This window comes from Bubalus bubalis, chromosome 17, assembly GCF_019923935.1.
Source record: "Bubalus bubalis isolate 160015118507 breed Murrah chromosome 17, NDDB_SH_1, whole genome shotgun sequence".
Taxonomy (NCBI): Eukaryota; Metazoa; Chordata; class Mammalia; order Artiodactyla; family Bovidae; genus Bubalus; species Bubalus bubalis.
The window spans coordinates 22,159,736-22,187,346 of NC_059173.1; the positions used below are offsets into that span (position 1 = coordinate 22,159,736).

The 27,611-nt window shown below is 44.5% G+C and overlaps 1 protein-coding gene across 1 annotated transcript in view; it reads left to right on the forward strand.

The window, feature by feature from the left end:
• TMEM132B (transmembrane protein 132B) overlaps window positions 1–27,611 on the forward strand; it is a 382,194-nt gene that overhangs the window by 189,958 nt on the left and 164,625 nt on the right. The window contains exon 3 of the mRNA XM_006051109.4: window positions 20,034–20,180. Coding sequence (XP_006051171.3) covers window positions 20,034–20,180 — 147 coding nt within the window. The remainder of the gene's footprint in view (window positions 1–20,033; window positions 20,181–27,611) is intronic.

A 27,611-nucleotide genomic window follows, 5' to 3' on the forward strand; every position in this document is an offset into this window, starting at 1 on the left:
TTCATTCATTATTTTTAAAAATATATTTATTTGGCTGCTCTGGGTCTTAGTTGCAGCATGCAGGATTTAGTTCCCTGACCAGTGGTCAAACCCAGGACCCCTGCATTGGGAGCTCGGAGTCTTAGCCAGTGGACAACAAGGGAAGTCCCTCATTTATTAATTCAACAGGTATTTGAGTGCTTTCCATTTGCCCGGTACTGATATTGCATTGACTCTATAGTAGGGGAGGATGTAGTTCTCTGACCTTATGAAGCTGTATCCTCATAGGGGTGGCCCAAAGAAATTCTTGGTGTTCTGGTGTTTATGGTGCTCCTATTTTCTGAGCCAACCCAAGTACTGGGGTACTTGAGGATTTTGAATGGAGTCAAGTTTAGATGGACCCATGGGGGAAGGGAGGGAAGGTCAGCTGGCTGGTGAGGAGAAAGAATGTCTGGCCAAGAATGGTCTGGACGTGGCTCAGCACTGGAGCTCTTGATATCTTCTGAATCGGGGAGTAGTGTGTTAAACGTGATTTTGCAGCACTGCTAGCCAATGAAGAAATGCCCATCACAAGAGCAAATGAGTAGGTTCTGCTTGCTTTTGCCTGTTTGTTCCTAATGCTTTGTTGCCTTTTGTTCTCTACTTAATGACCTGTTTGTTGCTGTTTGAAATGCCTGTGGACACTCGACAAGGTACATCAGTAAATGAAGAGGCTGAATTGAGTGAGACAGTGAGACATCAAGAGCGAGCCCCGGGAGAGTTGAGAGGGCACAGGCAGTGAGTGCCGGGCTCCAAGTTGGGAATAATCTTGGCTTTTAAGAGGAGCAGAAAAGGGGAGAGTTTTCCCAGATCCAGTGCTGACTGACTGAGTTTTTGCTTTTGCAGAGATGAGAACAATTGCCCAGATGAACGTACCTTGGAAATGCAGTTTTGGTGTCGTACCAAGCAGTGTCATGATTTAGCTAGTATCACATGGAGAACTGCTAGCCAAGTTTGAGATAAATCTCCAGCTGTGACCTGTGACTTCTTCTCTTATATGCCTCTGGATCAGTAGTATTTTTTAAATTATAGTTGGTTTATAATGTGTTAGTTTCAGGTGTAAAGCAAAGCAATTCATATATATGCACGTATATATACATGTTATATTATTTTTCAGATTCCTTTCCATTATAAATTATTACAAAATACTGAGTAACATTCCTTGTGCTATACAGTAAGTCTTGTTGGTTATCTATTTTTTATATAGTAGTGTGTATATTTTAATCCCAAATTCCTAATTTATCCCTCCTCCCATTCCTTTTTGGTAACCATAAGTTTGTTTTCAATGTCTGTTAGTTTATTTCTATTTTGTAAATAAGTTCATCTGTATCATGTTTTAGAATCCACATATAAGTGACATATGACATTTGTGTTTCTTTGTTTGACTTCCTTCACTTAGTATGATAATCTCTATGTCTATTCTATGGCAAAAATTTCATTCTTTTCTATGGCTGAGTAATAATCCACTGTATAGGTGCACCACGTCTTCTTTATCCGTTCCTCTGTTGATGGACACTTAGGCTGCTTCCGTGTCCTGGCTGTTGTACATAGTGCTGCTGTGAACAACTGGGGTGCATGTATCTTTTTGAATTAGAGTTTTCTCTGGATGTATGCCCAGGAGTGGGATTGCTGGATTATATGGTGGTTCTATTTTTAGTTTTTTAAGGAATGTCTATACTGTTCTCTATAGGCATTGTGCCAATTTACATTCCCACCAACAGTGTAGGAGGGTCCCCTTTTCTCTACACCCTGGATGTGTCATATTTATAATCCATCTCTGAAGGATATTTCTGAAGAGATGACAGAGTTAAGGAGCCTGTGGGATAGGGGAGACTTTGCCTAAGACAGTTCTGAACATCCTAGGCTGTGTTAACCACGACTTTGAATACCCCAGACAGAAATCTGATCTCTACAGCACTTGCTTTTCCCCTTCAGGGTACATTCATGGTCCATGGCACAGAAAGTTTCATTTTTGAAAGGAAGATTAAGAAATATGGTTGCTTCTCACTTTCCAAGTCTCTGTAACGTTGTAGCTTCTTTTACAAACACAGCTAGAAATATAGGAGCCTAGAAGACAGGGACCCAGCTGGGTTCTCTGATTGTTGGTTCACTAAGGAGCAGATGTGCCTCTGGTCTGTGTGTAGAGGACAGAATTGTCCCTGGCAGGACGCCAAGCAAAACAGTGTCACCTGGAGTTTTGTCTCTCTGGTCTTCGATGCTCACATAGTTACTGCCATAGGTAACTGATGTGTTACCCTGCTTCCTTTGCATCTGTAGGATCTGAACTAATGGATCACTTTTTGTCACAGCAGGAGGAAAACAGGGACTTGACTGCAGAATAGTGTATATGTGGGTGTATGTATCTGACACCATGTCAGTGTGGTCTTGGTCTTGGGAGACTGTGTTCCTGAACTGAGTAAATGGAGAAACATTGTCCTGGGGTGGAGAGAAAGCAAAAACTCCTCTGGAAATGCTTCCCACAAAGCAGCCTCCGGGCTACAAATCCATTGCATTTCAATGGATACCAAGTTGTTACATACTGGGCAAAATTGCATGGATGGAAGGTCTTGTTACTGGAGGTCTCCTTTGCAGAGTTGAAGACAGAGGTTCCTTACCTGTATCCCCTTAGGTTGGGGCAAGTGAGTTAGTCACCTTTTCACTGTAGCATCTACCTGCCCAGCTACTCACCTTCAAACCTGTCTGGTTCCTGGGGGCAATTGAGTTTACAACCATGGGTCAGAGTAGCTGGGACATGGGCAGCCTTCTGGAAGATTCCTAGCCCCAAGGCTGGCAGAGAAGTAGCTGAGCCACCCCTCTAACCCCACTCCCACCTCTGACCCAAGGAGTGATGGGCACCATCGTGTTGGATATCTCAGGGACAACAGGTGAAGGACAGAGGTTCTCATAGCCCTCTGCTTCCTCCCATCTTTGTCCATACACAGAATCCCACTCCTTCTCCATCCCTGGAGGGGAGGAGAAAATCTCAGGCAAGACTGCTTTCAGTTATTTTTTAAACTAATTAATTTTTTATTGATTTGGACACACTGGGTCTTAGTTGTGACATGTGGTGGGATCTAGTTCCCTGACCAGGGATCAGACCTGAGCACCTTGCATTGGAAAAGTGGAATCTTAGCCACTGGACCACCAGGGAAGTCCCTCAGTTTTTATATTTTAAATCAGCCTGGCTACACAGAGAATCACAGTTAATTTGAGTTTTAGAAAGTAAAGAAAATAATGACTTTGTGGACTGATGTTCACACCCATTATGGGTCTTCCCTTCCATCCATGGACTGGGGGGCGGAGTGGAATGAAGTGGAATAAGATATCCACCTTACCCTGGGGCTCACGGTTATCTCATGGGGACAGTCAAGCTGTTGATGGTTAGAAGGTACACAGAATGAGTGATTCATACTTGTTTGCTATAAGCCAGGTCAGGCATCTTACTGTGGATGTAAATACACTCATGCAATTAATACTCAAGGCTGCCCTCCAAGTGGACACTTTATCCCAGTTTTACAGACAGGAAATGGGTCTGAAGAGGCTAAAATAATTAGTGTTAAGTTACATAGGTATAAAGTGTCAACACTTGACTTTGGACCCGGGCACTGGGGTCTGGAGGTGTGCTCTCAACTCCACTGTGGCACTGCTCTTCCCCTCAGTTTCCATCTGGATTAAAGAGGCCCTGGGAGGGGTTTGGAACACTTCACCTGACAAACAGCGCTGAGGATGCGGAGCCAGCAGGGGCGTCTGGCTGGCGTCCTTGCCGGAGGAGCTGTGTGGGCTGGGACCCGTGACCACAGGGGACGGCCCCAGTTCTGTGTCTGCCCACTTGTGTGATTGCGGGCATGTGACTCGTTCTCTGTAGCAGTTTCGCAGATTTTCATGAGGAACAAACGGGATAATGTGTGAAAGTCCTCAGCAGGCGTTTGGGGAGGGTAACCGAAAATGAGGCGCTGTTTCAGCTGCTATTGTAAGTGCCAGGCGAGAGTGGGATCACCCCTAGTCTCGAGGCCTTTAAATCCATGCCAGCTTCCCTACCCCTCAGCCAGCCTTGGTGGCCAAAGTTGCCACAGAGGCGCCAGCATGAAGTTTGAGTAGAGAAGTTTCATAATCAGTAACTGTCTTAGCATCTTGGCTTCCCTGGTGGCTCAGACAGTAGAGAATCTGCTTACAACGCAGGAGACCTGGGTTCGAGTCCTGTGTTGGGAAGATCCCCCAGAGAAGGGAATGGCAACCCACTCCAGTATGCTTGCCTGGAGAATCCCATGGACAGAGGAGCCTGGTGGGCTACAGTTCATGGGGTTGCAAAGTGTTGGACACGACTAACACTTTCACTTAGCAGCAGAGAGATTGCGGGCATAGGTCTCTTTTGGGTGCGTCTGCCTTAGGTTTAGAAGCAAAAGTGGCTTGGGCTGGACATCACTGCTTCGTTTCTTCCTGGGTGTAATGAAGCCCATCATTCCAATTGCAGGGACGGGCTGCACTTCATTGTGTGATTAGTTAATTCGACAAGTGCACACTGAGTACCTAACATGCGTGCAAAGCAGCTTAGGAAGTGGGGGATGTGATCACAACAAGCCTGATGTAGTCTCTGCTGGGGTGAGTCTTTGAGTCTGAAGACCATAATGTATATAGAAACGTACAGATAATTATTTAATATTAGCTGTGATAAGTGCTAGGAAGGAAAAAATCAAGGTGCAATAAAAGAAAAAAGGAATCCAGTCCTGTGTACCTGTGCAGGCTTCCCAGAGAAGGTGTCGGTTGAGAATTGAAGGATGGAAAGGAATGAACTGGATTGTTGGAGGTTGGCGATGGTGTGAGGAAAAAATTCAGCTATGAGGAAGAGCTTTACAAAGGCCTGAAGCATTTGGGGCTCAGATGAGAAAGCGCTGGTAACCCAAAGGGAATTTCATGGGGGCTTTGACTAAGTGGGCATAGGGCCAAGGCAATAACTGGCCCAAGAGGAGGGAAGGAATTGCAAGAACCCAGTGAGAGTGGAGGTTGTGGGACAGGGCTGGACCACAGGAGCCATGGTCCCAGGGCAGGAAGCTCAGCCACCATCACCAGCAGAAGAAGCCAGGGTATCAATACCCCAACTTCTCTCCTCTCATCATCTAATCTGCTGTGCCTTCTATTGGTGGAACCCAGCCAGAAGCCAGAGGGAGGACAAGAGGGCCTCTAGAGATGCTGTGCACAGCCATCGGCCTCTGTTAGTACTGGACAAGAAGAGAAGGCTAGCAAAAGGCTCTGTGGGAGAAACAGAGACCAGTGAGTATAGCCATATGCGGGGAAAGTCTATGTCTTCCGAGGACAGAGCAGAATCCTAAAAAGAGAAAATTGTACCTGCTAAGTGCTTAAAATTCAATCCTCCCATGACATGTATGATATGGTTACTATGTTCCCATTTTACAGATGAGAAAACTGAGGCTCAGTCATCTTAGTTGTTCACAGAGTAGATAAATGGTAGAGCCAGGATTTGAATCCAGGCAGTTTGGTTCTGGGGTCTGTGCCTTTAGCCACAAAGCTATTAGCCTATCCACTGCCTCCTTTGGGCAGTTTGATGATCTCTCAATCATGGTTGATATCATGCAGGGTCTTGGACTTTTTATAACAATGGTGGTAGCCAGTGCAGAGTTTTAGTCTTGGCATTTTGATGGCTTGGGATTTGGAGAGATCATCCTGCTTGCTCTGTGACTTCTAGCAGTAGTTGTAGAGTGCTTACTTCTAGCAGTGGTTGTAGAGTGGTGAGGATGATGGCAGGGGACTTGCTAATGGACCAGACATGAGAGCCCATTATAGAAAGAAGGGTGTCAAGGTTGATCCCTGGGTTTCTGATTTGAGCAATTTGATGTATGCTGGTTGCTATGAGCTGAATTTTCACATCCTCCTGCCTCCCCACTCTGCATAGATATGTGGGATTCCCAATGCCCAGTGTGATGGTATTTGGAGATAGAACCTTTGGGAGGTATTTAGTTCATGAGTGGAGTGGAGCTCGCAGATGAGATTAGTGCCCTTACAAGAAGAGACACGAGAGAGCTTTCTTCACCTCTCTGTTCCCTACCACATGAGGACACAGCAAGAAGGCAGCCATCTGCAAATCAGGAAGAGGGCTTTCAGGAGCTGAATCTGCCAGCACCGATCTTGGACTTCCTAGACTCCCAAAGTGTGAGAAATAAATTTCTGTTGTTTAAGCCACCCAGGGTGTGGTATCTTGTTATAGCATCCTGCACTAAGAGAGTGGTCTTCTCTCTAAGTGGGCAAGAGGAATGAGGCGGCTTTTATTTTTATTTTTGGCTGAGTTGATCGTGAGTTCAGTTTTGGATGCACTGAGTTTGATTTCTTTTGAGACTTCTAAGAGGTGATTTCAGGTGTTCGCTTGGAACTTGGAAAGTTCTGTTTGTAAACAATCACTTTGTGGATCGTTATACTCTAGATGGTAGATGAAGTTGGGAAATGGATGTGTATGTATATATATATGTGTGTGTATTTATTTCTCAGGAGCTGTAAATACCAAGTTACTGAAAATTAATGACACGTCTTCATGGAGATGAAATATCCAATGTACCAGGTTGATCCCTTGATTGTGTCCAGGTTGGAGACAAAAAATTCATAGTGGCTCACAAAACGCTTTAAATTATTACAATGAAATGATTCTTTACTAGGCATTTGAAGATTTTTATCATCAAACATTCTAAAAAAAAGCAGGCTTGACAGAAAGTGAGTTTAATTCCATAAAAGGTCAGGTTATTTTTGAGTTATGAATTGAATTTTATACCTTAGGTTTGTTTATTAATATTTATTCTGAAGTGATGGATATCACAAAGGGAGAGGATCTCTGATTGTTTCTGTAGGTTCCCTTTGTTTAATATTTGCTTTCTGTGCTTACAGTGATGGTTGAAATTTTGAGCATCCTTCCTCCATCTGCGGTGGTAACTTTGTGTATCATCTGTGAACTTTGGGAGGATTTTATTTGGTCCTCTGAGTGGTAGAAATGTCAGGTCCTGGCTGTTTTTGTCAGTGTACTTGCAAATGCAAATATTAATAGAAGAAATCCAACTCAAAGTGGCTTGAAGGGAATTTACTGACTCATGTAACTGAAAGACAGCCTCAGGTCTGACTGGATCCAGAAGCCATCTCTCTCCACCTATTGCCTTTGTTTTCCCCTGTTGGTTTTATTCTCAGGCAGGTGGTGGGCTCTTGGAACACTTATTGCTTAGTGAAAAGAGAGCTGGACTCAACACTCCCTGAAAATTTATGGTTGACATGTCCATTTGTGGGCCAATCAATTATGGCCAGGGGGATGAGACATCCTGATTTTTTGGGTTGAGTCACATGCTTCCTCCTTGGACCAATCACTGTCCAGGAGGACACAACGCTTTGATTGGCTACAGCACACCACCCCTTGAAGCCGAGGGGGGGATCAGCCTAGCCTGAGGCACCTGGACTGAGCTTAAGTGGATCCCAAGAGAAGTCCAGGCAGATGCACCGCACCAGGAGAGGCGGCGAATGCTGGGTAGATTCTACTTGTACAGCTTCTGGTGTTCTGTGGATCAGATGGCCAGGATTGGGAGCTTGTTGGACAATTCTCACAACAGTTTTTCTACATTTCTCAGACTGTTTCTGAAGCATTTTACCACCAAGGGGATGATTCTTGGAAATGTCAGCATTTAGAGCTGAGTTGGCTTATGAAAGGGCCAGCATCTGAATGTTCTTGTCACTACCACCAGCACCGTGAAGTCTGCATAGTCCTTATATGCCAAACTCTGTTCTAAGAATTTTGTATACACTGTCTCCATTTAATCCTTTCAAGGACCCTGAGAGGTAGTAGTAGTAATAGTCCCATTTTACAGATGAGGAAACTGAGGCACAAAGAGGTTAAATGACTTTCCCAAGGTCATAGAGCTGGAGTCCATTCCACACCCCCCCACCCCCATATTTTTAAGATGTGTGTGTTATCTTAAGTGTCCTTTTTCTTTCTTGGAGTCAAAATTTTAAGTCAGAATCTGACTGTTTCATAGAACTGTGTATTTCTCCTGCACATAGTAGGTGGTTAATGCCTGACATGTAATAGATAAACAGTGTGTAGATTGTAAATTAAATCAAATACCTCCTGGCCACATTTGAATTCCAAAGCCCTGAATCTGACTTATCTGCTTTCCCAGTTCCTTCATTGCAAAAGCATTTCTGGTTCTTAATTGCTGCACATTGACTAATCCTAGGTTCCCATAAAACAATATTACTTTGCTAATTGGATCATGAGAAGCCGTTTGTTGAGCTCTGAGAAAATAATAACCTCCTTGCCCCCGCCACGTGCTGCTCATGGTGTGTGTGTGTGTGCGTGTGTGTGTGTTTCTCTATTGTGTTTTGAACAGTTCTACTTCAGAGAGGCACACACTGTCTTTAACTTCACTCCGTGGGACATGATGATCTGAGACAATGGTTGGGAATCTGAGGATAAAGCCTTCTGTGTTTCATCTTGTCAGATGTTTAAATGTGATCTGAAGGGGGACTGGTTTTCATGGTGGGAGCCAACAGTGGGGCTTTACAAAGAAGTGAAGTGGATGAACACACTATATTCCTCATGCTGCTGCTGCTAAGTCACTTCAGTCGTGTTCGACTCTGTGCGACCCCATAGACGGCAGCCCACCAGGCTCCCCCGTCCCTGGGATTCTCCAGGCAAGAACACTGGAGTGGGGTGCCATTGCCTTCTCCGATATTCCTCATAGTGGGACAATAATGGACTTGAAATTGTGGCAGGTACTGGCTTCATGGCTGTGGCACAGCACATCCAGAGTTTGTAGGGGAGCTGTTCCCCTTCTATCCACTAATGCTGAAAAATAAGCATGTGCTTCACATGGGACCAAGGGCAGAGTCGTGAGGGAGTGTCTGAAGCTCAGCTTGAAGTCCAGTTTGCCAGGGAAAGATAATCTCACGCATGTGTGCAGGTGGTGGTGGGGTTATTATCTCTAGGAGGCTGAATATCAGGTGCCTACAGTATTTTTTAGTGGGAGAACTATTGGCATCTGGAGTGGGGCAGGACTGTTCTGTTCATGGCAGGGCATTTGGCATCCCTGGCCATACTCCTTGGAATCAGTGGTCCCCCACCTTTCTGGCACCAGGGACCAGTTGTGTGAAAGACAGTTTTTCCACAGACCAATGTGGTGGAGAGGATGGTTTCAGGACGATTCAAGCAGATGACTGCAGCCATGAAATTAAAAGACGCTTACCCCTTGGGAGGAAAGTTATGACCAATCTAGACAGCATATTCAAAAGCAGAGACATTACTTTGCCAACAAAGGTCCGTCTAGTCGAGGCTATGGTTTTTCCTGTGGTCATGTATGGATGTGAGAGTTGGACTGTGAAGAAAGCTGAGTGCTGAAGAATTGATGCTTTTGAACTGTGGTGTTGGATAAGACTGTTGAGAGTCCCTTGGACTGCAAGGAGATCCAACCAGCCCATTCTGAAGGAGATCAGCCCTGGGATTTCTTTGGAAGGAATGATGCTAAAGCTGAAACTCCAGTACTTTGGCCACCTCATGCAAAGAGTCGACTCATTGGAAAAGACTCTGATGCCGAGAGGGATTGGGGGCAGGAGGAGCAGGGGACGACAGAGGATGAGATGGCTGGATGGCATCACTGACTCAATGGACGTGAGTCTGAGTGAACTCCGGGAGTTGGGGATGGACAGGGAAGCCTGGCGTGCTGCGATTCATGGGGTCGCAAAGAGTTGGACACGACTGAGCGACTGAACTGAACTGAACTGAATGACAGTAAAGAATCTGTCTGCAATGCAAGAGATGCAGCTTTGATCCCTGGGTCTGGAAGATCCCCTGGAGGAGGAAATGGCTACCCACTCCAGTATTCTTGCCTGGGAAATCCTGTAGACAAAGAAGCCTGGTTGGCTACAGTCCATGAGGTTGCAAAAGAGTTGGACATGACTGAGTGACTAAACAACAACCAGAATCTAATGCCACTGCTGATCTGGCAGGAGGTGGAGCTCAGGTGGTAATGAGAGCAGTGGGAAGTGGCTATAAATACAGATGAGAGTCCCTGGATAGCTAGCTGTCTGCCACTCACCTCCTGCTGTGTGGCCCAGTTCCTAATTAATCCTACGCTCCCATAGAACAAAACTGCCTAATGGCCTGATACTGGCCTGTGGCCTGGGAGTTGGGGATCCCAGCGTTAAACGCGAGCATTCTCATCTGAGGTTCAGCTGGGGAAGACTCTTCTTCCATACTCACTGGTGTGTTGGCAGAGTTTATTTCCTTGCTGATGTAGGACTTTGGGCCCTGGATATTTACTGACTCTTGGGCCTCAGTTGCTAGAGACTACCCAAGCTCCTTGCCACGTGGGTGTCCCAACATGGCTGCTTATTCCTTCAAAGACACCTGGGAGAGAGATTCTGCAGAGTGAGTCCACTAATAGGATGGAGTCCTATAAAATGTATTGGAACCACGGAATGACATTTCATCACGTCTATCATACTATTCTGATTAGTAGGAAGCACAGGTCCTCCCCACACTCAAGGGGAAAGGATTCTAAAAGACGTGATCCCCTGGAGTCCGGGTTCATAGTGGACCACCCCATTGTCTGCTGCACCTGGTATGGACCAGAAGTAAACAAGTAAGTGGCTAAGGAAGACATGCCCTAGGCTGGAGGCAGTCATTTTTTGCTGGTTTTGGGTGTCTGGGGGCCAAGGCAGAGTTTTGGATATACTTATCTTACTGCCATAGGAAGTGTAAAAGAAGGGAGCAATTCATCAAATTTCCAATTTGTCAAAAGCTATATGTATAGTTTGATGAATTTTTAGCGTTCTTAGGTGAAAGGTTAAACAGTGAGATAAGAGACGGGAGATAGCTCCTCAGAAATCAGCACGTGTTGCTTTGGGGAAGTTCTCACTGGAATTAAAACCCCACTTTGTGCGTGCCTATCCTTAGAGCTGAAATCCATGCCTTCGAGGACTCTGCTCTGAAGGGTTTCCAGCACGGGTTGTTTGTTTGTCCTTCAAGTTGACTCCTGCTCTCTTTAGGACTGAGACCAAAAGTATCTATCCTTAGGGTCCAGGTTCAGCCACCTGGACAGGAGGGAGCCCCACCTGCTCTGTAGTCATGGGCATGGCAGGCTCCTTGCATTGACTCTTTCTCCTGTCCTGTAATCTCTCCCAGGTTTAAATCATGGTCTGCAACAAGCTCTCAGCAGAGCCTGCCTTTGCCAGTCTTCAGGTGCCTAGTGGGAGACTCATGCCTCTCTCTGTGGTTAATTTATCACAGAGAAAGTGGTTTGCTGGGAGAATCCAAATTAAAAGTATCTTTACAGTTTTGCCGAAGCTCATCCTGAAAGTGCTCCAGCGCCCAGGGCTGGGCTTATCTCAGAAAGCGAGATGAACACCAGATGTTCCTTGGCATTACTCTCCTTGACAGAATGTGATTGTCTGAAGTATGTCCCAAGCACTGTTATCCAAGGATTGTTCTGGGGACCACCTGCATCAGAATGGCAGCCTGTTTAAAAACCTAGCAGTGCTGGGTTCCGGCCTAGACCTAGTGAGTTGGTCTTTGGAGGTGGGGTCCTGATAGCTGTAACTCGGCGATTCTGATGGCCTGAAAGTCTAAGAACCTCTGGTCCAGAATTCTCATGCCTGCACTCTGCCCCCTGCTGTTGATAGTTTTTATCTCTTACTGGGCATTTTCAGCCCTGAAGGTCTGATATTTATGGAGCACCCAGAGATAGATGGTTAGATAGAGACCTTTCATTCTACCAACAGTTATTAAGCACCTCCAATTTCCCTGGCGTGGCTCTCAGAACAATGGATAAAGCAGGAAACACAATATTAAAAAAAAAAAAATTCTACCCAGTCTCCTGGTGCTTCCATCCAGCGGGAGAGACAGAATAAACAACAGAAGCAAAGTCTGTGGGTAGTAGATAGGGCTTTATTTTAGATTGGGTGGATTGGGAAAGGCTCAAAGAGATATTTGCCGGAACCTGAAGGAGATGAGGGAGTGAGTCCTGTGGATGTCAAGGGAGATCTTTTCAGGCGAGGGGAACAACATGAGCAAAGGTTTAAAGGCAGGAAGTCATGTGCTGTTTTAGGAGCTATGAGGAAGCCAGTTCCCCGCCAATAGAGAATGTTAGTATATTTCACATATGTAAAATATGCACTTTTCAGAGCATTGACATTTAAAACTACAAGTGTGTTATGGAAGGTTTTTCTTTAATTCGAAAATATCTGGCCAATGGAAACTAATCCACTGAAAATGGGAACATAAAATCATATAGAAAGTCATGAGAAAAAGGAAACCTGATTGGGATTTTTCTTCTTCTTTGAGAAATGAAATAAAGATAAACAAGTAAACAAAATCCAGTAATTCCCTTTCGGTGCTGCTCAGAATGAAGAAGGCATTCATTGCCTCTTGACAGTGTTTTGTTGTTATTTCCCTTCAATTTTATAGAACTGCACGGTGTTGCATTTTTCATTTCACACTTGATGTTGTCAGTAGGATCTCAAAAAGGGCCAGCTTAGCGGAAGTATTTCAAGGCTTCCCCAGTTTCCCCAAGAGCTTCACTCTGCTTTGCTAGGCAAGCCGGTCTCTTTTGAAGCACTTATCTCTTTTCCCGTTGATTTCCCCTTCTTCACTTGTGAACCATCAGTAAGTATCTCTTGAAAGGGGGTGGATCCTTTGCTGGATCCTTTTTCTCAGTAGCTTGGTTGGCATTTGTCAATCCTCCATATTCCAAGGTTGGCATTTGCACTTTGCAATAGATCTGCATTGCACTGGCATTGTATTTATAGCTGACAATCAGCAGGGTCCGACCCCACTCCCCAAAGGACAGAAGATGCTGAGTTGGTGCCACTGCCATCCAAACGCCAAGTGAGAGTGGGGATTGGTTTCCTGAAGGCTCTGTTCATCTAACAGTTTCTTAGCTTGCCGTGTTATTTTTGTCTATGTAATCACGTAACTTGGAGAACACAGATAACAAATAGTTATATGATGAAGACCCTATGGAAATATAATTATAAGTTTCTTTTGGTGAATGTCAGGAAATAATTGTATAAATGAACCAGAGGTGATCCCTGTAGGTTGGTCCTTGTATTGTTTATTTCTTCACAGTAGACTAAGACCTGTTAGCTTAAGAGTCAGACTCAATTTTTTACACATCTAATTGTTTTAAATATACTGGAAATAAGCATGTTATAGTAGACATTTGGAGCTCGCTTGCTTTGCATGCCCTGCAGAACTGTTCCCAAGGTCTGTTAGCGATAGACCTTAAGACTCCAAGCTGCAGTGGTGCTTTGGAGCTGTTTGACCTGGAGGTTTCCCACCATTCCGCTCGGTGACATGGAAGTTCCCTCTCTGATTCTCCTCTTCCTGGGGCTCCCTGCCCTCCTTCCCTTCTGGCTAGTGGCCCCCATATAGTCTGGAGAATCTTAGGCTGTGAGGGAGAAGGAAATGGCAACCCACTCCAGCGTTCTTGCCTGGAGAATCCCAGGGACAGGGGAGCCTGGTGGGCTGCCGTCTATGGGGTCGCACAGAGTCGGACACGACTGAAGCGACTTAGCGGTAGCCGGAGCAGTAGGCCGTGAGGGACTCCTACAGTAACACGCAAACCTATCGAATCTTCGCCCAGGTAAGGCTTTTGCGCGCCACTGCCACCTTGTGGTCGTATCTTTCCCTTGATCAGCCCCCAAATCCCTCAAACTCATTACAGTGCTGAGACCATTAATCGTTGTCACAAGGTTTAGATTATTGTAGTTTTTAAATAACAAGAGTTAAGAATATCACTAAGCCTAAAAATATTTCTCTAAAACAAACTTAATGAATATTCAAGGCATGGATTTTTCTGGGCTTAGATTGTTGTAACAAATAGGATCTAAAATTGGGAAAGGTTTGGACTGAGAACTAGGATTTAGGGACAATTTTATAACTTCCATGTAGGAGAGAGGCAGAACCTCAATAATTTAGCTTCAGGCTTGTGTTTTTGATTCCTACCATCCATTTTTTTCTGTTATAACTCGAATTTCCTTTTGGCAGCCACTCCCTGCTAACCCCTCCCCTGTGGTTCAGATGGGGTTAATTTTACCTAGTGCAGGATGGTCACTGATGGGCCACACCATTGAGCATTGTGCTTTCACCCACCTCGGCCTCAGTTATAGGTCCAAGGTTGAATCCTCAGTCAAGTTCAGCCAATGAAAACCTGGCTCCAGGATTTTGTTCTGGAGTCAAGAACAAAATCTTGAGAGAGTCTTACTTTTCCTTGGTTGATGAGGATGTGAGATCTGGAGCTGTTGCAGCCACATTGTGGCCACTAGAGGAGAGCCTGTCACTGCACAAAACCCACATATGTGAGAGCTGAACAGAGTCAAGTGCCTAGGGAACTGGGAGGCATCATTTAAACCTTTGTGATGAGTCACTTCTAAAGCTGGCCCTACTTCTAGACATTTAAGTAGATATGAACCAGAAGTGGATTATTTCTTTGGTCAACTACAATCACAGAAAATTTCAGAGAATTTGTCAGGTATACACTGATGTCCTTGGAACCCAAAGTATCAAAGGTTGAATGTTCTCTACAGTAACCTTTATATATTTATATAAGAATTTTCTGTGGCAAATGGAGGGTTTGCCCCATCTTGGGATATGAGAGGAATTTCCTGCCAAGGAAAAAGAGTAAGATGAGAGAAATCATATTTGGAGAGGGGGTGGTTGGGATCCTGCATGAAGACTTAGAGCAGTTTCAAAAGACATCTCTGGAGAAGGAAATGGCAAGCCACTCCAGTGTTCTTGCCTGGAGAATCCCAGGGACGGGGGAGCCTGGTGGGCTCCGTCTATGGGGTCACATAGAGTCGGACACGACTGAAGTGACTTAGCAGACTTAGCAAAAGACATCTCATAGGGAGGGGACCTGATGCCTAAGTGTATGATCTCTGGAGAGTATGCAATAGTCCATGGTAAGAAAAATCCTAATGGTAACACTGATCAGTTTCTTTGTCCCAGGTGTTTTTCTGAGCACTTTATATTCAGTGATTCACTTAACCTTCATAATAACAACATTATAGGTAGATATTCTTATCATACACATTTTGTAGATGAGAAAACCACCTCACAGATGTTCAGTGATTTATCCAAACTCTTAAAACTGGTTTGTTGCCATCATCACTAACTCCATCGTCTCCCTGACCTTCGTCTCTGGGAGCATCCAGCTTTCCTAGGCAGGCAGCAATGCCTGGTATTTCACAACCATCCAAAGCAAAGATAATTAGAATATATTTCTCTTGGGGAAGAGTCAGGGGAAAGGAAAATTAGGGAGTTTGGGATTAACATATACACATTGCTGTATTTAAAATGGATATCCAGCAAGGACCTACTGTATAGCACAGGGAGCTCTGCTCCATATTATGTAACAACCTAAATTGGAAAATAATTGGAAAAGGCATACATACATGTATATGTATAAGTGAATCTCTTTGCTATATGCCTGAAATTAACACAGCACTGTTAACCAACTATATTCCAATATAAAATAAAAAAATTAAAAAGAATATACTGCTCTTTATTTTGTAAGTTTGTTTTATTAATGTGTCAGCGTCTGTTTACCCAGGCAACTGAGTTTCTTAATTTCCTCCTTTACTCACAGAAAGTAATATAACGTAATATATCCGTGTATGTAGCACTTCCTCTATGCCAGCAATTTATATTGTATTATCTCTCTGCCTGTGTATCAGTGTTATGACATGGTCACTGTATTCATTTCCTAGGGCTGCCCCAACAAGCTGGGGGGCTTGAAACAACACATGTATGCCATCTCACAGCTTAGGAGGCTGGAGGTCCGCAATCAAGGTGTCAGGGGTGTTGGTTCCCTCTGGAGGCTCTTAAGGAGAATCCATTCCCTGCCTCTCTCCTGGCTTCTGGTGGGTTGCCCACCATTCTTGGTTTTGTTGGCTTGTGGACAGATCACTCCAATCTCTCCCCTTGTCTTCAGATTGCCTTCTTTCCTGTATCTCTGTCTTCTCCTTTTTGTTCTCTTATAAAGACACCACTCATTGGTTCAGGCCCATCTTAAATCCAGGAGGGTGTCTTCTTGAGATCCTTTAACTAATTATATCAGTGAAGATGCTATTTTCAGATCAGGTCACATTTTGAGGTTCTGGGTGGACCTGAATGTTTGAGGGACCCTATTCAACCCACAACACCTATCCTTACTTCTTCCTCTCTTGAGAGAGGAGGAGCCTCAGCATGGCAGACAAAGTGAACAGCGGGGCTAGGACCCAACCTGGATTGCCTGGAGTGAACACTGGCTCTTGTGTCTCAGGTATAGCTGCCAGAGGGGCAGACTGGATCCTGCTTCCATGGTGGAATCGGCTTTCGATGTCAATCCTTTTCTGTAGTCTTTCGGTGTCACAGATTTTCATTTGTGAACCTGAAGTAACAATCCCCATTCAGAGTGCTCCTAGGAGATGAAACGTTCAGACAGGTGAAGCACAAGACAGTTTAGGTAAAGCTCCTGGAAAAGGGTCTGACCCATGGGTGTGGCCTCAGGAAATCCTAGTTATTACAATTCAACAAAATTTCTGAGCAGTGTCAGGGTGCATGCAGCTCCTAGTATTGTGCCTCCATTGGTATTTGGAGAGGAGGACAGTTTAAACAGGAGGACAGTATTGTCCACAGATCATTTTGACTTCAAAGTTGCAGCCATTCATGCTTTTGAATGATCATTGGTTCAGTTTCCTCGTGAGCACTTTCCTTGTTGTGAGTTGTTTGGTTAACTCTAACATTAGTAAGTGTGCTTTTCTAAATATTTTGGCTGGTGAGTTTCCAGTAACTAGAATGAATGCATCTTTTGTTGTCCAAACATTAATCTTCTTTATCTTCTAGGGCTAAGGCAGAATATGACATTCCTCTTTGCTGCCCACACCCACATAAATTTGCCTGTCTCGTGACAGCTCAAGTTCCCTTGAATGGGAGAGTAAGTCCTACCCTCACACGTGGTATAGGAATTACATGCATGAATGATGAAAGGTATCAGACAGCTCGGCATATGGAAGGTGCCTAAGATATTTTGGCATTTGTTAGTAAGTCTTTTTCTACAGTATGATGGGTCAGGTGGTAGATGAGCCGTTCCCTGGTCTGTACCCAAACCATTGAATACTCACTGGTCTGGACTAAGCTTTGTCCATCTTTGTATTTCCTGGTGCTTCATATATAGCAACTGGATCTCAAGACAGTCTCCTCAATATTAGAGGACTAGGTGGATAATCTGTGGTAGAAAATTGTTTCATGGCATTGATGATCTCAGAGTTCTCATTGCATGCCTTCCCAAGCAGACAGAGAGATTTGACTTACCCACAACCACAACTAGAGACACTCACTGAGGCTTTGATGTGCAGAGCTTGGTCATGCAGACATGGTTGAATGCCTAGTTGGTTGACCTTAGTCTCTAATCCCTCCAGAGGTTCAAGTTGATACCATATGACCCAGGGCTCCCAGGTAAACAAAGATACTCTAATCAGGTAGAACACCACAAGGGCTTAGAGGTCACCTCCTAAGAGTTGAGGGTAAAGACTCATCTTTGGGCAAAGTTCATCTTTACTACACATCCACTGTGTGGACAACCAAACCATTAAAGTGGATGGCTTAAATATAAGACACAAACACTTAGATGTGCTCACCAGGCAAGTTTTCTTCTGCCCTACAAGGTGGCAGATGCTGTGGGTTGGAGAGACCTAGAAGAATGAGATGGGGAGGCTATGGGTCTCTGCCCTCTCTTGTCTCTGCTGGGTGGAGTCTGGCCTGCAGTCCAGGTGTCTTTCTTGCTTGTCCATAGCTGCTGGATTGTCACCTGTCATTGGACCAACAGGGAGGAATGCTCATCTGGACTCTGAGGCTCTTCCCCATCATAGACAAGGTCAAAGTCTCAGGTTACACTGTGTCCTGGACACCTCGAGGGGTGGTGGAGGATTGGGGGAAAAGCGCCTAGGTGTGTCCAGGGTGGCAACGGTCTAACTCATCTTGGGAACTCCCATTGAGCTTGGACAGTGGAGAAGTCACGTCCAAGGGTGAAAGTTCTCCATAGCCTTGACTTGCATTCCTGTTACCAACATGAAGTCTGCTTGCTTTGTTTGGAACTTCACACTGAATGATTGAAAGTGAAAGTGTGAGTCACTCAGTTGTGTCCAACTCTTTGCGACCCCATGAACTGTAGCTCTCCAGGCTCCTCTGTCCATGGAATTCTCCAGGCAGGAATACTGGAGTGGGGTTGTCATTCTCTTCTCCAGGGGATCTTGCTGACCCAGGGATTGAACCCGGGTCTTCTGCATTGCAGGCAGATTCTTTACCAAATGAATGATTATGAGTGTACGTAAGAGTCCACATGGAACAAACAGAAAACTACATATGTGTGAGCACAGCTGGGTGCATTCTTACAACCTGTATTGCAGGGTGTATATTTGGGTGCAGTCAGCACCCAAAGAAGAGACAAACATTGTAGGTGCTCCAGAAGCCCCCCGGGGAGCCCGTCCAGCTGTTTGCTCCAAAGGGTAACAGATGCTAACTTCAGCCTCACAGATGAGTTTAACTGTTTCAAAATTTCTATAAATGGGATTATACAGTGTGTGCTTTTTGACACCTGGCATCTGCCACTCAACCTCCAAATATAAGAGGTTCATCCATGTAGTTTTTAAAAAATTGATTTAAATTTGTTTTAATAAATATTAAATTGATATCTGTTTGGAGATGTCAGTTAGTATGCACAGATTTATTCCTAAATTGTTCTCTCCACTATTTTATTTTTACTTTTGATTGGGGTATAGTTGGTTTGTGGAATCTAAAAAAAAGGCTACAAATGGATGTATCTACAAAACAGAAATACAGATGTCAAAAATAAACTTATGGTTACAAGGGAGTAAAAGGTCGGGGAGGTAAATTGGAAGACATACACATGTGTGCTAAGTCACTTCAGTTGTGTCTGACTCCTTGCGACCCTATGAACTGTAGTCCTCCAGACCCCTCTGCCCATGGGATTCTCCAGGCCAGAATACTGGAGTGAGTTTTCCTGACCCAGGGATCAAACCCGTGTCTCTTACGTCCCCTGCATTGGCAGGCAGGTTCTTTACCACTAGCGCCACCTAAGAAACCCTAGCACATACTCACTACTGTATATAAAATAGATAACTAATAAGGACTACAGTATGGCACAGGGAACTGTACTCAGTACTCTGTAATGACATATATTGGAAAATAATCTAATAAAAGGGGGGATATATGTATAACTGATTCACTTTGCTGTACATCTGAAACTAACTCAGCATCCAGTTTTGTGTGGTACTACACTGTTTATTCTTGGTATTTCTGTCTTATTCCATTGGGTGACTGTAGATTTTATTAGTTCTGCTTTTGATGGACAACGCAGGCCATTCCCCTACTGGGTTTCATATGACAGCGCTGCCGTGAACTTCTTCGTGCAGGTCTTTTGGGGAAACAAACGCCTGCATTTCTGTTGCTCATATGCCTACGAGTGAACGTGCTGGGCTGTAGGGTCTGCAGAAAGTCCTGGAGCACATGAGGAGGTGCCCTTGACAGTGGTGGGTGAGAAATGCCCAGTGAGACTCTGGCATTCTTACCCACAGAGCCTCTGCAGCTGGCACAGCCCCTGCAGCCTCTCAGACCCTTCTCCTTCATGAGAACCCTTCCTCATCCACCCCCAGGGAAGAACCGGCCCCCAGATCCTATCCATGCCTGGCACACACGTCTGTTTTGTTTCCATCCTACAGGGCCCCCAGAGAAGAAAGTGATCTGGTTCCTAACACACCGATCAAACAGAAAATTAACACACGTGGCAGAACGCTGGAGCTCCTTCTTCGGGGCACTTGTAAAGATAACAAGACACTTAGTTTTTGAAGGAAAGCCATTTACTGGCACTCTTTCTTGCATCTCCCAGAGGAAAGGGGAGATCGGTTCTAGCTCCCTGTTTTTACTCTCTGTTTTGAATTAAGATGGTCATATATATATATATTTTTCTACCTGACAGAATTAAGGCAGCAGCCGGTGTGAAAATAACTGCAGTGAGAGTCAGCAGCGAGGACCAGTGGGCAGTCCAGGAAGAAATAGATAACGACAGCGTTCAGACCACAGCCACCCTCACATGCGTGGGCCATCACCCGGACACACAGAGCAGGTAAGCACTGGGATCCTCAAGGTACCTCGGCAGCTGTTTGTTGGGGATGGCTGCAGACGCTGATAGCAAAATAATGTGTGTATAAATAAAGCAATGCCTCTGCATTTAATGGGCAATGTGTTCTTTTGAGCTCATCAGCGCAGCTCCGTCCTGCAGCTTCTGAATGGCTCCATTATGGGATGTGATGCTGGCTGAAGGCTTTATCCTTTATGCTCTTTCTACATCAATGACCTGATTAGGTTGGCAATCTCAAACATTACCTGCACTCACATTTGTCATGGTGCAGGGTTTGATAACCATTATTTTTAAATTTTATTATTGTTATTGTTGGCAGCGAAGAACTGAAGAATGAAATGGGTAAAATAGAAATGATTTAAGAGGCAAGGGGGAAAAGTACTTTTTTAATGAGCAAATGTAGGGTGGCTCTAAGCTCTCTAGTAATTGTCTCTTAGTGCTTAAAGGTGGTTGTTTTGCAGATATCACACCTGGGTATTGGCATATGGGCTCAGAATGTGAAGTTAGGTCAACTTCACATCGTTGGTGGATCTTCTCCAGCTCGGATACCACCCTTGGGTTTTATGGTGCTGAGCTCACCTGGGAGGCAGGAGTGCCAGAGAAGTCTCTCTTTTCTTGTTTTTAAATGCTATGAGGTCCATGATATTGGGCACTGAAGGAGCACTTGGTGAATAAATGAGGGGGTTAGTGGTGGGAGCATGAGAAATGGAGAGATTGGGTGGAATTTGCCTTTTCCAATGGGTCTCTAGGCTGAGTGCTGTCTCATCTTGGGCGACCTCAGCCAACCTCAGCTAGAACTCTGTTCTGACTGCTTTTGAAGATTTCTTTCAAAAGGAAAGAGAAACTCAGGTTGAGTGACCAAAAAGCCTTCTATTAGGGGTATTGATCAGGGGATCTGGGTACCTCTCACTCCCAAATCAACATTCTGGATATTGTCCTTTATATCCCTTGACAGAACTTCAGTCTGAGACCTCAATTGACCCGTGATTTCCCTGGAAATCTCTACTTGCTATCTGAACGCCCCCGAATCTGGCGTTGATACATGAAGAGAGCTTAGGATTTACATGTTTGGGCTCAGGTGCAAGTGCTAGAATTGCCACCTAAAATGGCTGCTACGGTAGGATTTTGTGATCTCATGTGATGAGAAATTTGGAAGTGGGTGTTTCCGTGGTTGGTTACTCTGGCAGCACAGTTGTGCCCCCGGGTGTGTGCTCTGCCTTTCCACTCTATCGTGCCCAGTTTGTTGGCTGTCATCCTCCAGCTGGTTTTCTCGTGGCTGCAAGATGGCTGCAGCAGTTCCAGACATCACAGACTTATCCAGTTGTATACAAAGACTGGAAGGGAGGGGGGCTTCTCCTCAGGTACCTTTTTTTTTTTTTTTTTTTGCCGGGAGAGAAGACCTTTCCAACTGGAAAGACGACTTTCCCTTCAAGTCTTCCTTTTAGATATCATCAGTAAGCAGTGGGTTCCATGCCTTTGCTCAAGAATTAGCACAGTCTGGGAAAGTGAATATTTGCTGTTATTTTCAGGCTTTGTACTGGGAGAAGGTCTTTGCTATCAGGGAAGAAGCGTGGTCAACTAGCAGTGTTTGGCACACTCTTTAAAAGTGGGACCTGTCAAGGATTGTGGTTTGAGTTCTGCTTTGACTCCACTGGATGGCTTCCTGTTTATTTTTGAGGTGTTTATCAAGTGGACTTTGACTGATGCCCTTAGCTACTGCACGAATGAAGTCCAAGCAAAAAGGGCTCCTAGGAACACCTGGAAAAGTTCAAGGCAGGGACCGGAACCAAGAGTGTCTGGATGCAGTATCCCTAACAACCTGTCTCCTGTCTTTCCTCTGGGTTGCTATCATCTCCAGCAGGCTCTCCCTCCTGGTGGCAAGTTGACCATCAGCAGCTCCCAACATCCATCCTGCTGGCTTGGTCTCTTCAGGGAGAACATGCTCTGTCCCATGGTGTCCAGCAAGTCTTGGGGCTGCTCATCACTGGCTCTGCTTGGAGTAACGTGGATCTCATACTCACCCTGAACCAATCTCTGCAGCCAGCTGTAAAAGTAGGGGATGGCTGGGCCCACCCAAACAACTTGGACTTCGAGTATGAGAGAGGGTTCTTGGGGTGAAACAGGAGGGTAGAAACAAGAAGTGGACCCTCCTGCTGTGCTGGAGCAGCCCCAGTGGGCTGCCTGGACGTGCACCCTCAGAAATTACTGTGTGGGTCTCAAATGGCCTTCTCCACGGTTTATGCACATGGAATTGATTTGGTTGAAACATTGGACTGATCAAGAGCTGATGTTTTAAATTGAAGGACAAGCACAGGCTGTGGTTATCACTTTTGGTTTTGAGAGAATCAATTCTGCATTCTCTTTAGAAGAGATTTATAAAGTTACAAGAGAAAAAAAACCCTTACATAACCAGAGTTACATAATTATCAGGCATTCTGGCATCCTCATCTTCTCTTTCTTCACTTTCTGTTTTTGACCTCCCCGGGGATGTTAGAAGGACAAGGACTGTTGCTTTGGCATGACAATTTATGCTTATTTAATATCCTTCTAGAATCCATTCCATAATCTAAATAAATAATTGCTTCTTTTTATGCTTTTTTTTTTTTTGTTGAATTGTGAGATCAAATGAGGTGTGAAATACACGCTCATGGACCATGTTTGCCGGGCTGGCAAAGTGAGTCTATGAATATATCCCCAAATGAAACATCCCACTGAGAGCTGCAATCTCTGAATTGTGACAACCTTGGGCGGAATAGGGTTTTTAACAGAATATAATGCACACACTGCCTGAAGTTCTGTGATAAGAATTAAAAATGTGTCATATGGGAAGATTCGATGGGCTTGATGAGGAAGGCAGTAAGGGTCTTCATTTAAAATATTTTAATGAACACTCATTGTGAGGAAATGTGAGTAATAAAGATGAAAACCACAAGGTAAACAGTTGCATTGCCCAAAGAGGAGAAAAGAGGTTAGAAAAATAAGCACATTTGAAAGTGTTCAGAACAGATGAAGCAAACCCAAGGGAAAGGAAAGCTGGATGAAGTGGACTCAAATGGAGACAATGTGCAACCAGCTAGGTTGAGGTGAGATTGTTCCTTCAATGGTTTCCATCAGACTGTGGGGACCCAAACATTGGAGAAAATAGGCTGCCACTTTTTGTATGGTCAGAAACCACGTTGCAGAACTCATCTCCTCTGAAAGTTGGGACAGAGACAAGTTCTTGGGAGTGCACCATGGAAACAGGAGTCTCCGTAGGAAAGAAAAGCAAAACCCTAAAATAGATTTCTTGAAAGAAATAGACACACCTCACATGACTATAACCCAGTTGAAAGAGAAATCGACCTCAAAGGTAAATGTTTACCATGAAGTGTTACCATGTTTGAACATCTGGATCCAATATTTCAGGAGTTTTTCTTGACCTGCTCTAATCCAGAAATGATTATAACCAGTTGAGCAGAAGAAAGGATTATCCTTTTTACTAACTCAACTAACTCATTGCTTTCATTGCTTGTTGTGAAACTGAACAGTGGAAACCTTAAGGAACAAACAGCAGTAAGAGGAAAAGTCATCTCTAATCACATAAATGTCATGTGTCATTTTATGGCTCCATGGAACATGAGCCGGGCTAAATCTTTTATTGTGCTTCAGTTCAGTTCAGTTCAGTTCAGTCGCTCAGTCGTGTCCGACTCTTTGCGACCCCATGAATCGCAGCACGCCAGGCCTCCCTGTCCATCACCAACTCCCAGAGTTCACTCAGACTCACGTCCATCAAGTCAGTGATGCCATCCAGCCATCTCATCCTCTGTCGTCCCCTTCTCCTCCTGCCCCCAATCCCTCCCAGCATCAGAGTCTTTTCCAATGAGTCAACTCTTCGCATGAGGTGGCCAAAGTACTGGAGTTTCAGCTTTAGCATCATTCCTTCCAAAGAAATCCCAGGGCTGATCTCCTTCAGAATGGACTGGTTGGATCTCCTTGCAGTCTGTTATTCAAGTTGGAGAAGAAGGAGGAGGAGGAGGAGAAAGAGAGAAAGAGGGGAGGGGGGAACAGGAAGGAGAGGAAGAGGAAGAATGAAGAGGAGGAGGAAGAAGGGGAGGGGGAGGAGGGAGAAAGAGTACAGTGATGGTCACAGTTGTCTCTGTTTCTGAGTAGATTTTCCCACCAGATTTAGTTCATGTTGGTTACTTTGCTTCCGTAAAATATTTTACTGAAACATAAACAATAGAACACATGGAACATTTTAAGTGTCTCTGAGGATAATTTTGTGTAGTTTTGTTGTCTGTTCTTTATTCATTTGAAAAAGTTCTTGAAAACTATGTCATTCTCATTAGGTGCCCAGCACCACTGTAAGTCTTTGAGGAAACACACATGTTTAAAAATCAGAACTATTAGAGCCTTGGGAGGCTAAAAACTATTAAATTGAGATATAGTTTAAATGATTTCCCTAGGTCTCAGAACCAGTGAGTAGCCAATGCAGTTCGCACTTTGGGTCCCCACTCTTGTCCACGACACTGCGCGCGTCATAAGGCCTGGGGACGTACCCATGCTGTGCACACTCCTTCAGCTCTCTTGTCCCAAATGGACTGAAAACTCAGTAGAAAGCAGCACCCACAGCACTAGCAAGCCATCTACAATGTGGAAATATACACCATAGTGCATTGAAGGGTGGTCCCTCAATAGATGTTTCTACATCTGAATGCCCGGAACTTGTGAACTTGACCTTATTTGGAAAAAGGGTCTTTACAGAGGTAATTAAGGAATCTTGAGATGAGGTCATCATCTTGGAGTATCTGGGCAGGCCTTCAATCCAACGATGTGTCCTTCTAAGATCGACACACAGAGGAAAAGCCCATGTGAAGATGGAGGCAGACGTGAGAGGGATGCGGCCTCAAGTAAAGGAAGCCTAGGGCCACCAGGGGCTGGAGAAAGCAATGCATGGGTCCTCCCCCAGAGACCCTGATGACAGCTTGGTTTTGGAGTTCTATCTTACAGAACTGTGATAGTTCCGTTGCTTTGCTGCTGCTGCTGCTAAGTCGCTACAGTCGTGTCCCACTCTGTGTGACCCCATAGACGGCAGCCCACCAGGCTCCCCCGTTCCTGGGATCCTCCAGGCAAGAACACCAGCGTGGGTTGCCATTTCCTTCTCCAGTGCATGAAAGTGAAAAGTGAAAGTGAAGTCGCTCAGTTGTGTCCGACTCTTTGCGACCCCATGAACTGTGGCCCACCAGGCTCCTCTGTCCATGGGACTTCCCAGGCAGGAGTACTGGAGTGGGGTGCCACTGCCCTCTCCGTTGCTTTAGGCCCTTACATTTGTGGTAATTTGTTGAAGCAGCCCTAGGAAACAAATACAGGGGGCTTAACGACTACTTGGTGAATGAATCAATCAAGACATGTCAGTCCTGGATGTGTATCTGAATAGCCTTGGAGTCTCTAAAAACACATGTTCCTTAAACCTTAGCCCTAACTGGGTCACAGGCATTACTATTAAAACAAAAAGAGAAAAACCTGCCCAGGTGATTCTTTCTTTTTATTTAAAAACATTTATTAATTTGTTTGGCTGCATCGGGTCTTAGTTGGGTCATGTGGGATCTTTTGTTGTGGTGCAGGGATTCTCTAGTTGTGGTGTGTGGGCTCAGTAGCTGTGGCTTGGGGGCTTAGTTGCCCCACTGCATGTGGGATCTTAGTTCCAGGACTTGGGATTGAACCCACGTCCCCTGCATTGCAAGGTGGATTTTTAACCACTGATCATCAGGGAAGTCTCTCCACAGATGATTTTAATGTGTTGCCAGGGCTCCAGGAATAAATGAAATATTAATGAATTTAAGCACCATCAAAAGATAGAGGTACCTTGTTTTTTAAAACAATTTTAGGATTGGAAAATAATGGAACTTAGAATACAAAATTCTTGGATTTATAGTAGTGTTTGTCACTGCACACCTGGAGACCTCTAAGTACCAGCTGTCAAAATAGTTCAAAACCAAGATTTGATGTATAGAAATGCATCATGTTGTTTTTAATTCTTTCTAGAAAGTGACAACAGAATTCACCTATAGGAAATGGAGAACCCCTTCTCTCCCCCTAAAAGGGATCAGATGACTATAAGAAAAGGAAAAAAAATGTTCTAAAAATATTTCACCTCTTTTGCTAACCAGTGGGAAACTCGGTTCATTTATGCTGCTGGCCAGTTTCAGCCTAAGTGTAATAGAAAGCTTCTTACTTCAAAGTAATAGATGTTTGGTTACTTATTAAAACAGAGAAGATAAAAGTCATCTCTGAATCAGTGTGTGATTCACAGGTAACCACTGTTAATATTTTGATGAGTCTACTTGTATATACTCATGGGTTTATGGGTATATGAGTGTGCAAAAATATGTGACTTTTGTCACTTTTAGAATTTCTTTACCTTTGAAAGCTGTTGTTTTCTGTGATATTGTAGAATAAATATATGGCAACATCTTTTCATGTCATTAGATATTTAACCATAAAAATAATTATCAACCCCTGGTAGCTCGGTTGGTAAAGAATCCACATGCAACGCAGGAGACCCCCTTTCGATTCCTGGGTTGGGAAGATCTGCTGGAGAAGGGATGTGCTACGCACTCCAGTATTCCTGAGCTTCCCTTCAGCTGGTAAAGAACCTGCCTGCAGTGTGGGAGACCTGGGTTTGACCCCTGAGTTGGGAAGATTCCCTGGAGGATGGAAAGGCTACCCACTTCACTATTCTGGCACGAAGAATTCCATGGACTGTATAGTCCCTGGGGTCGCAAAGAGTCGGACATGACTGAGCTACTTTCACTCTCACTTGAAAAACTGCTAAAAGTGGTGGGTTCTCGCGCCCACCCCCCAGCCAATACAAATATGCATATATAAACATTTTTTCCTAACAATTTCAAGATTAATAGGGCCTTTCAATGGACTATAATTTTCAAAAAATATTTTTATTTATTCGTTTGGCTGCACTGTTAGTCGTGGCATGCTAGACTTTCGGCCTTTAGTTGAGGCATGTGAGCTCTTAGTTGCAGCATGTGGAATCTAGCTCCCTGGCCAGAGATTGAACCCAGGTCCCCTGCATTGGGAGCATGGAGTGTTAGCCACTGGACCGCTAGGGGAGTCCCAGAACCTGTAATTTTTAATGTAATATCTAAAAGCGGAATGGTATTCTATTGATATTATAGAAGTGTATTCTATTCATTTACCAAGTTTCATTTCTTTCCTCTTTAAAGCATTGCTGCTGGCCATTTTTGTTTTATTTTTCCCCCTTTTAAACATTCATTTTTTTAAAACACGAAGTTGTATATTCCTATAGGTAAGTCTTTGGGAGAGAAAGCTAGAAGTGAATGGGTAGGTTCAAAAGACATAACAGTGTTTCAAGTTTTTGAAGCTTTTGTGAAATTTTCCTGCCTGATCTATGTAAGTACG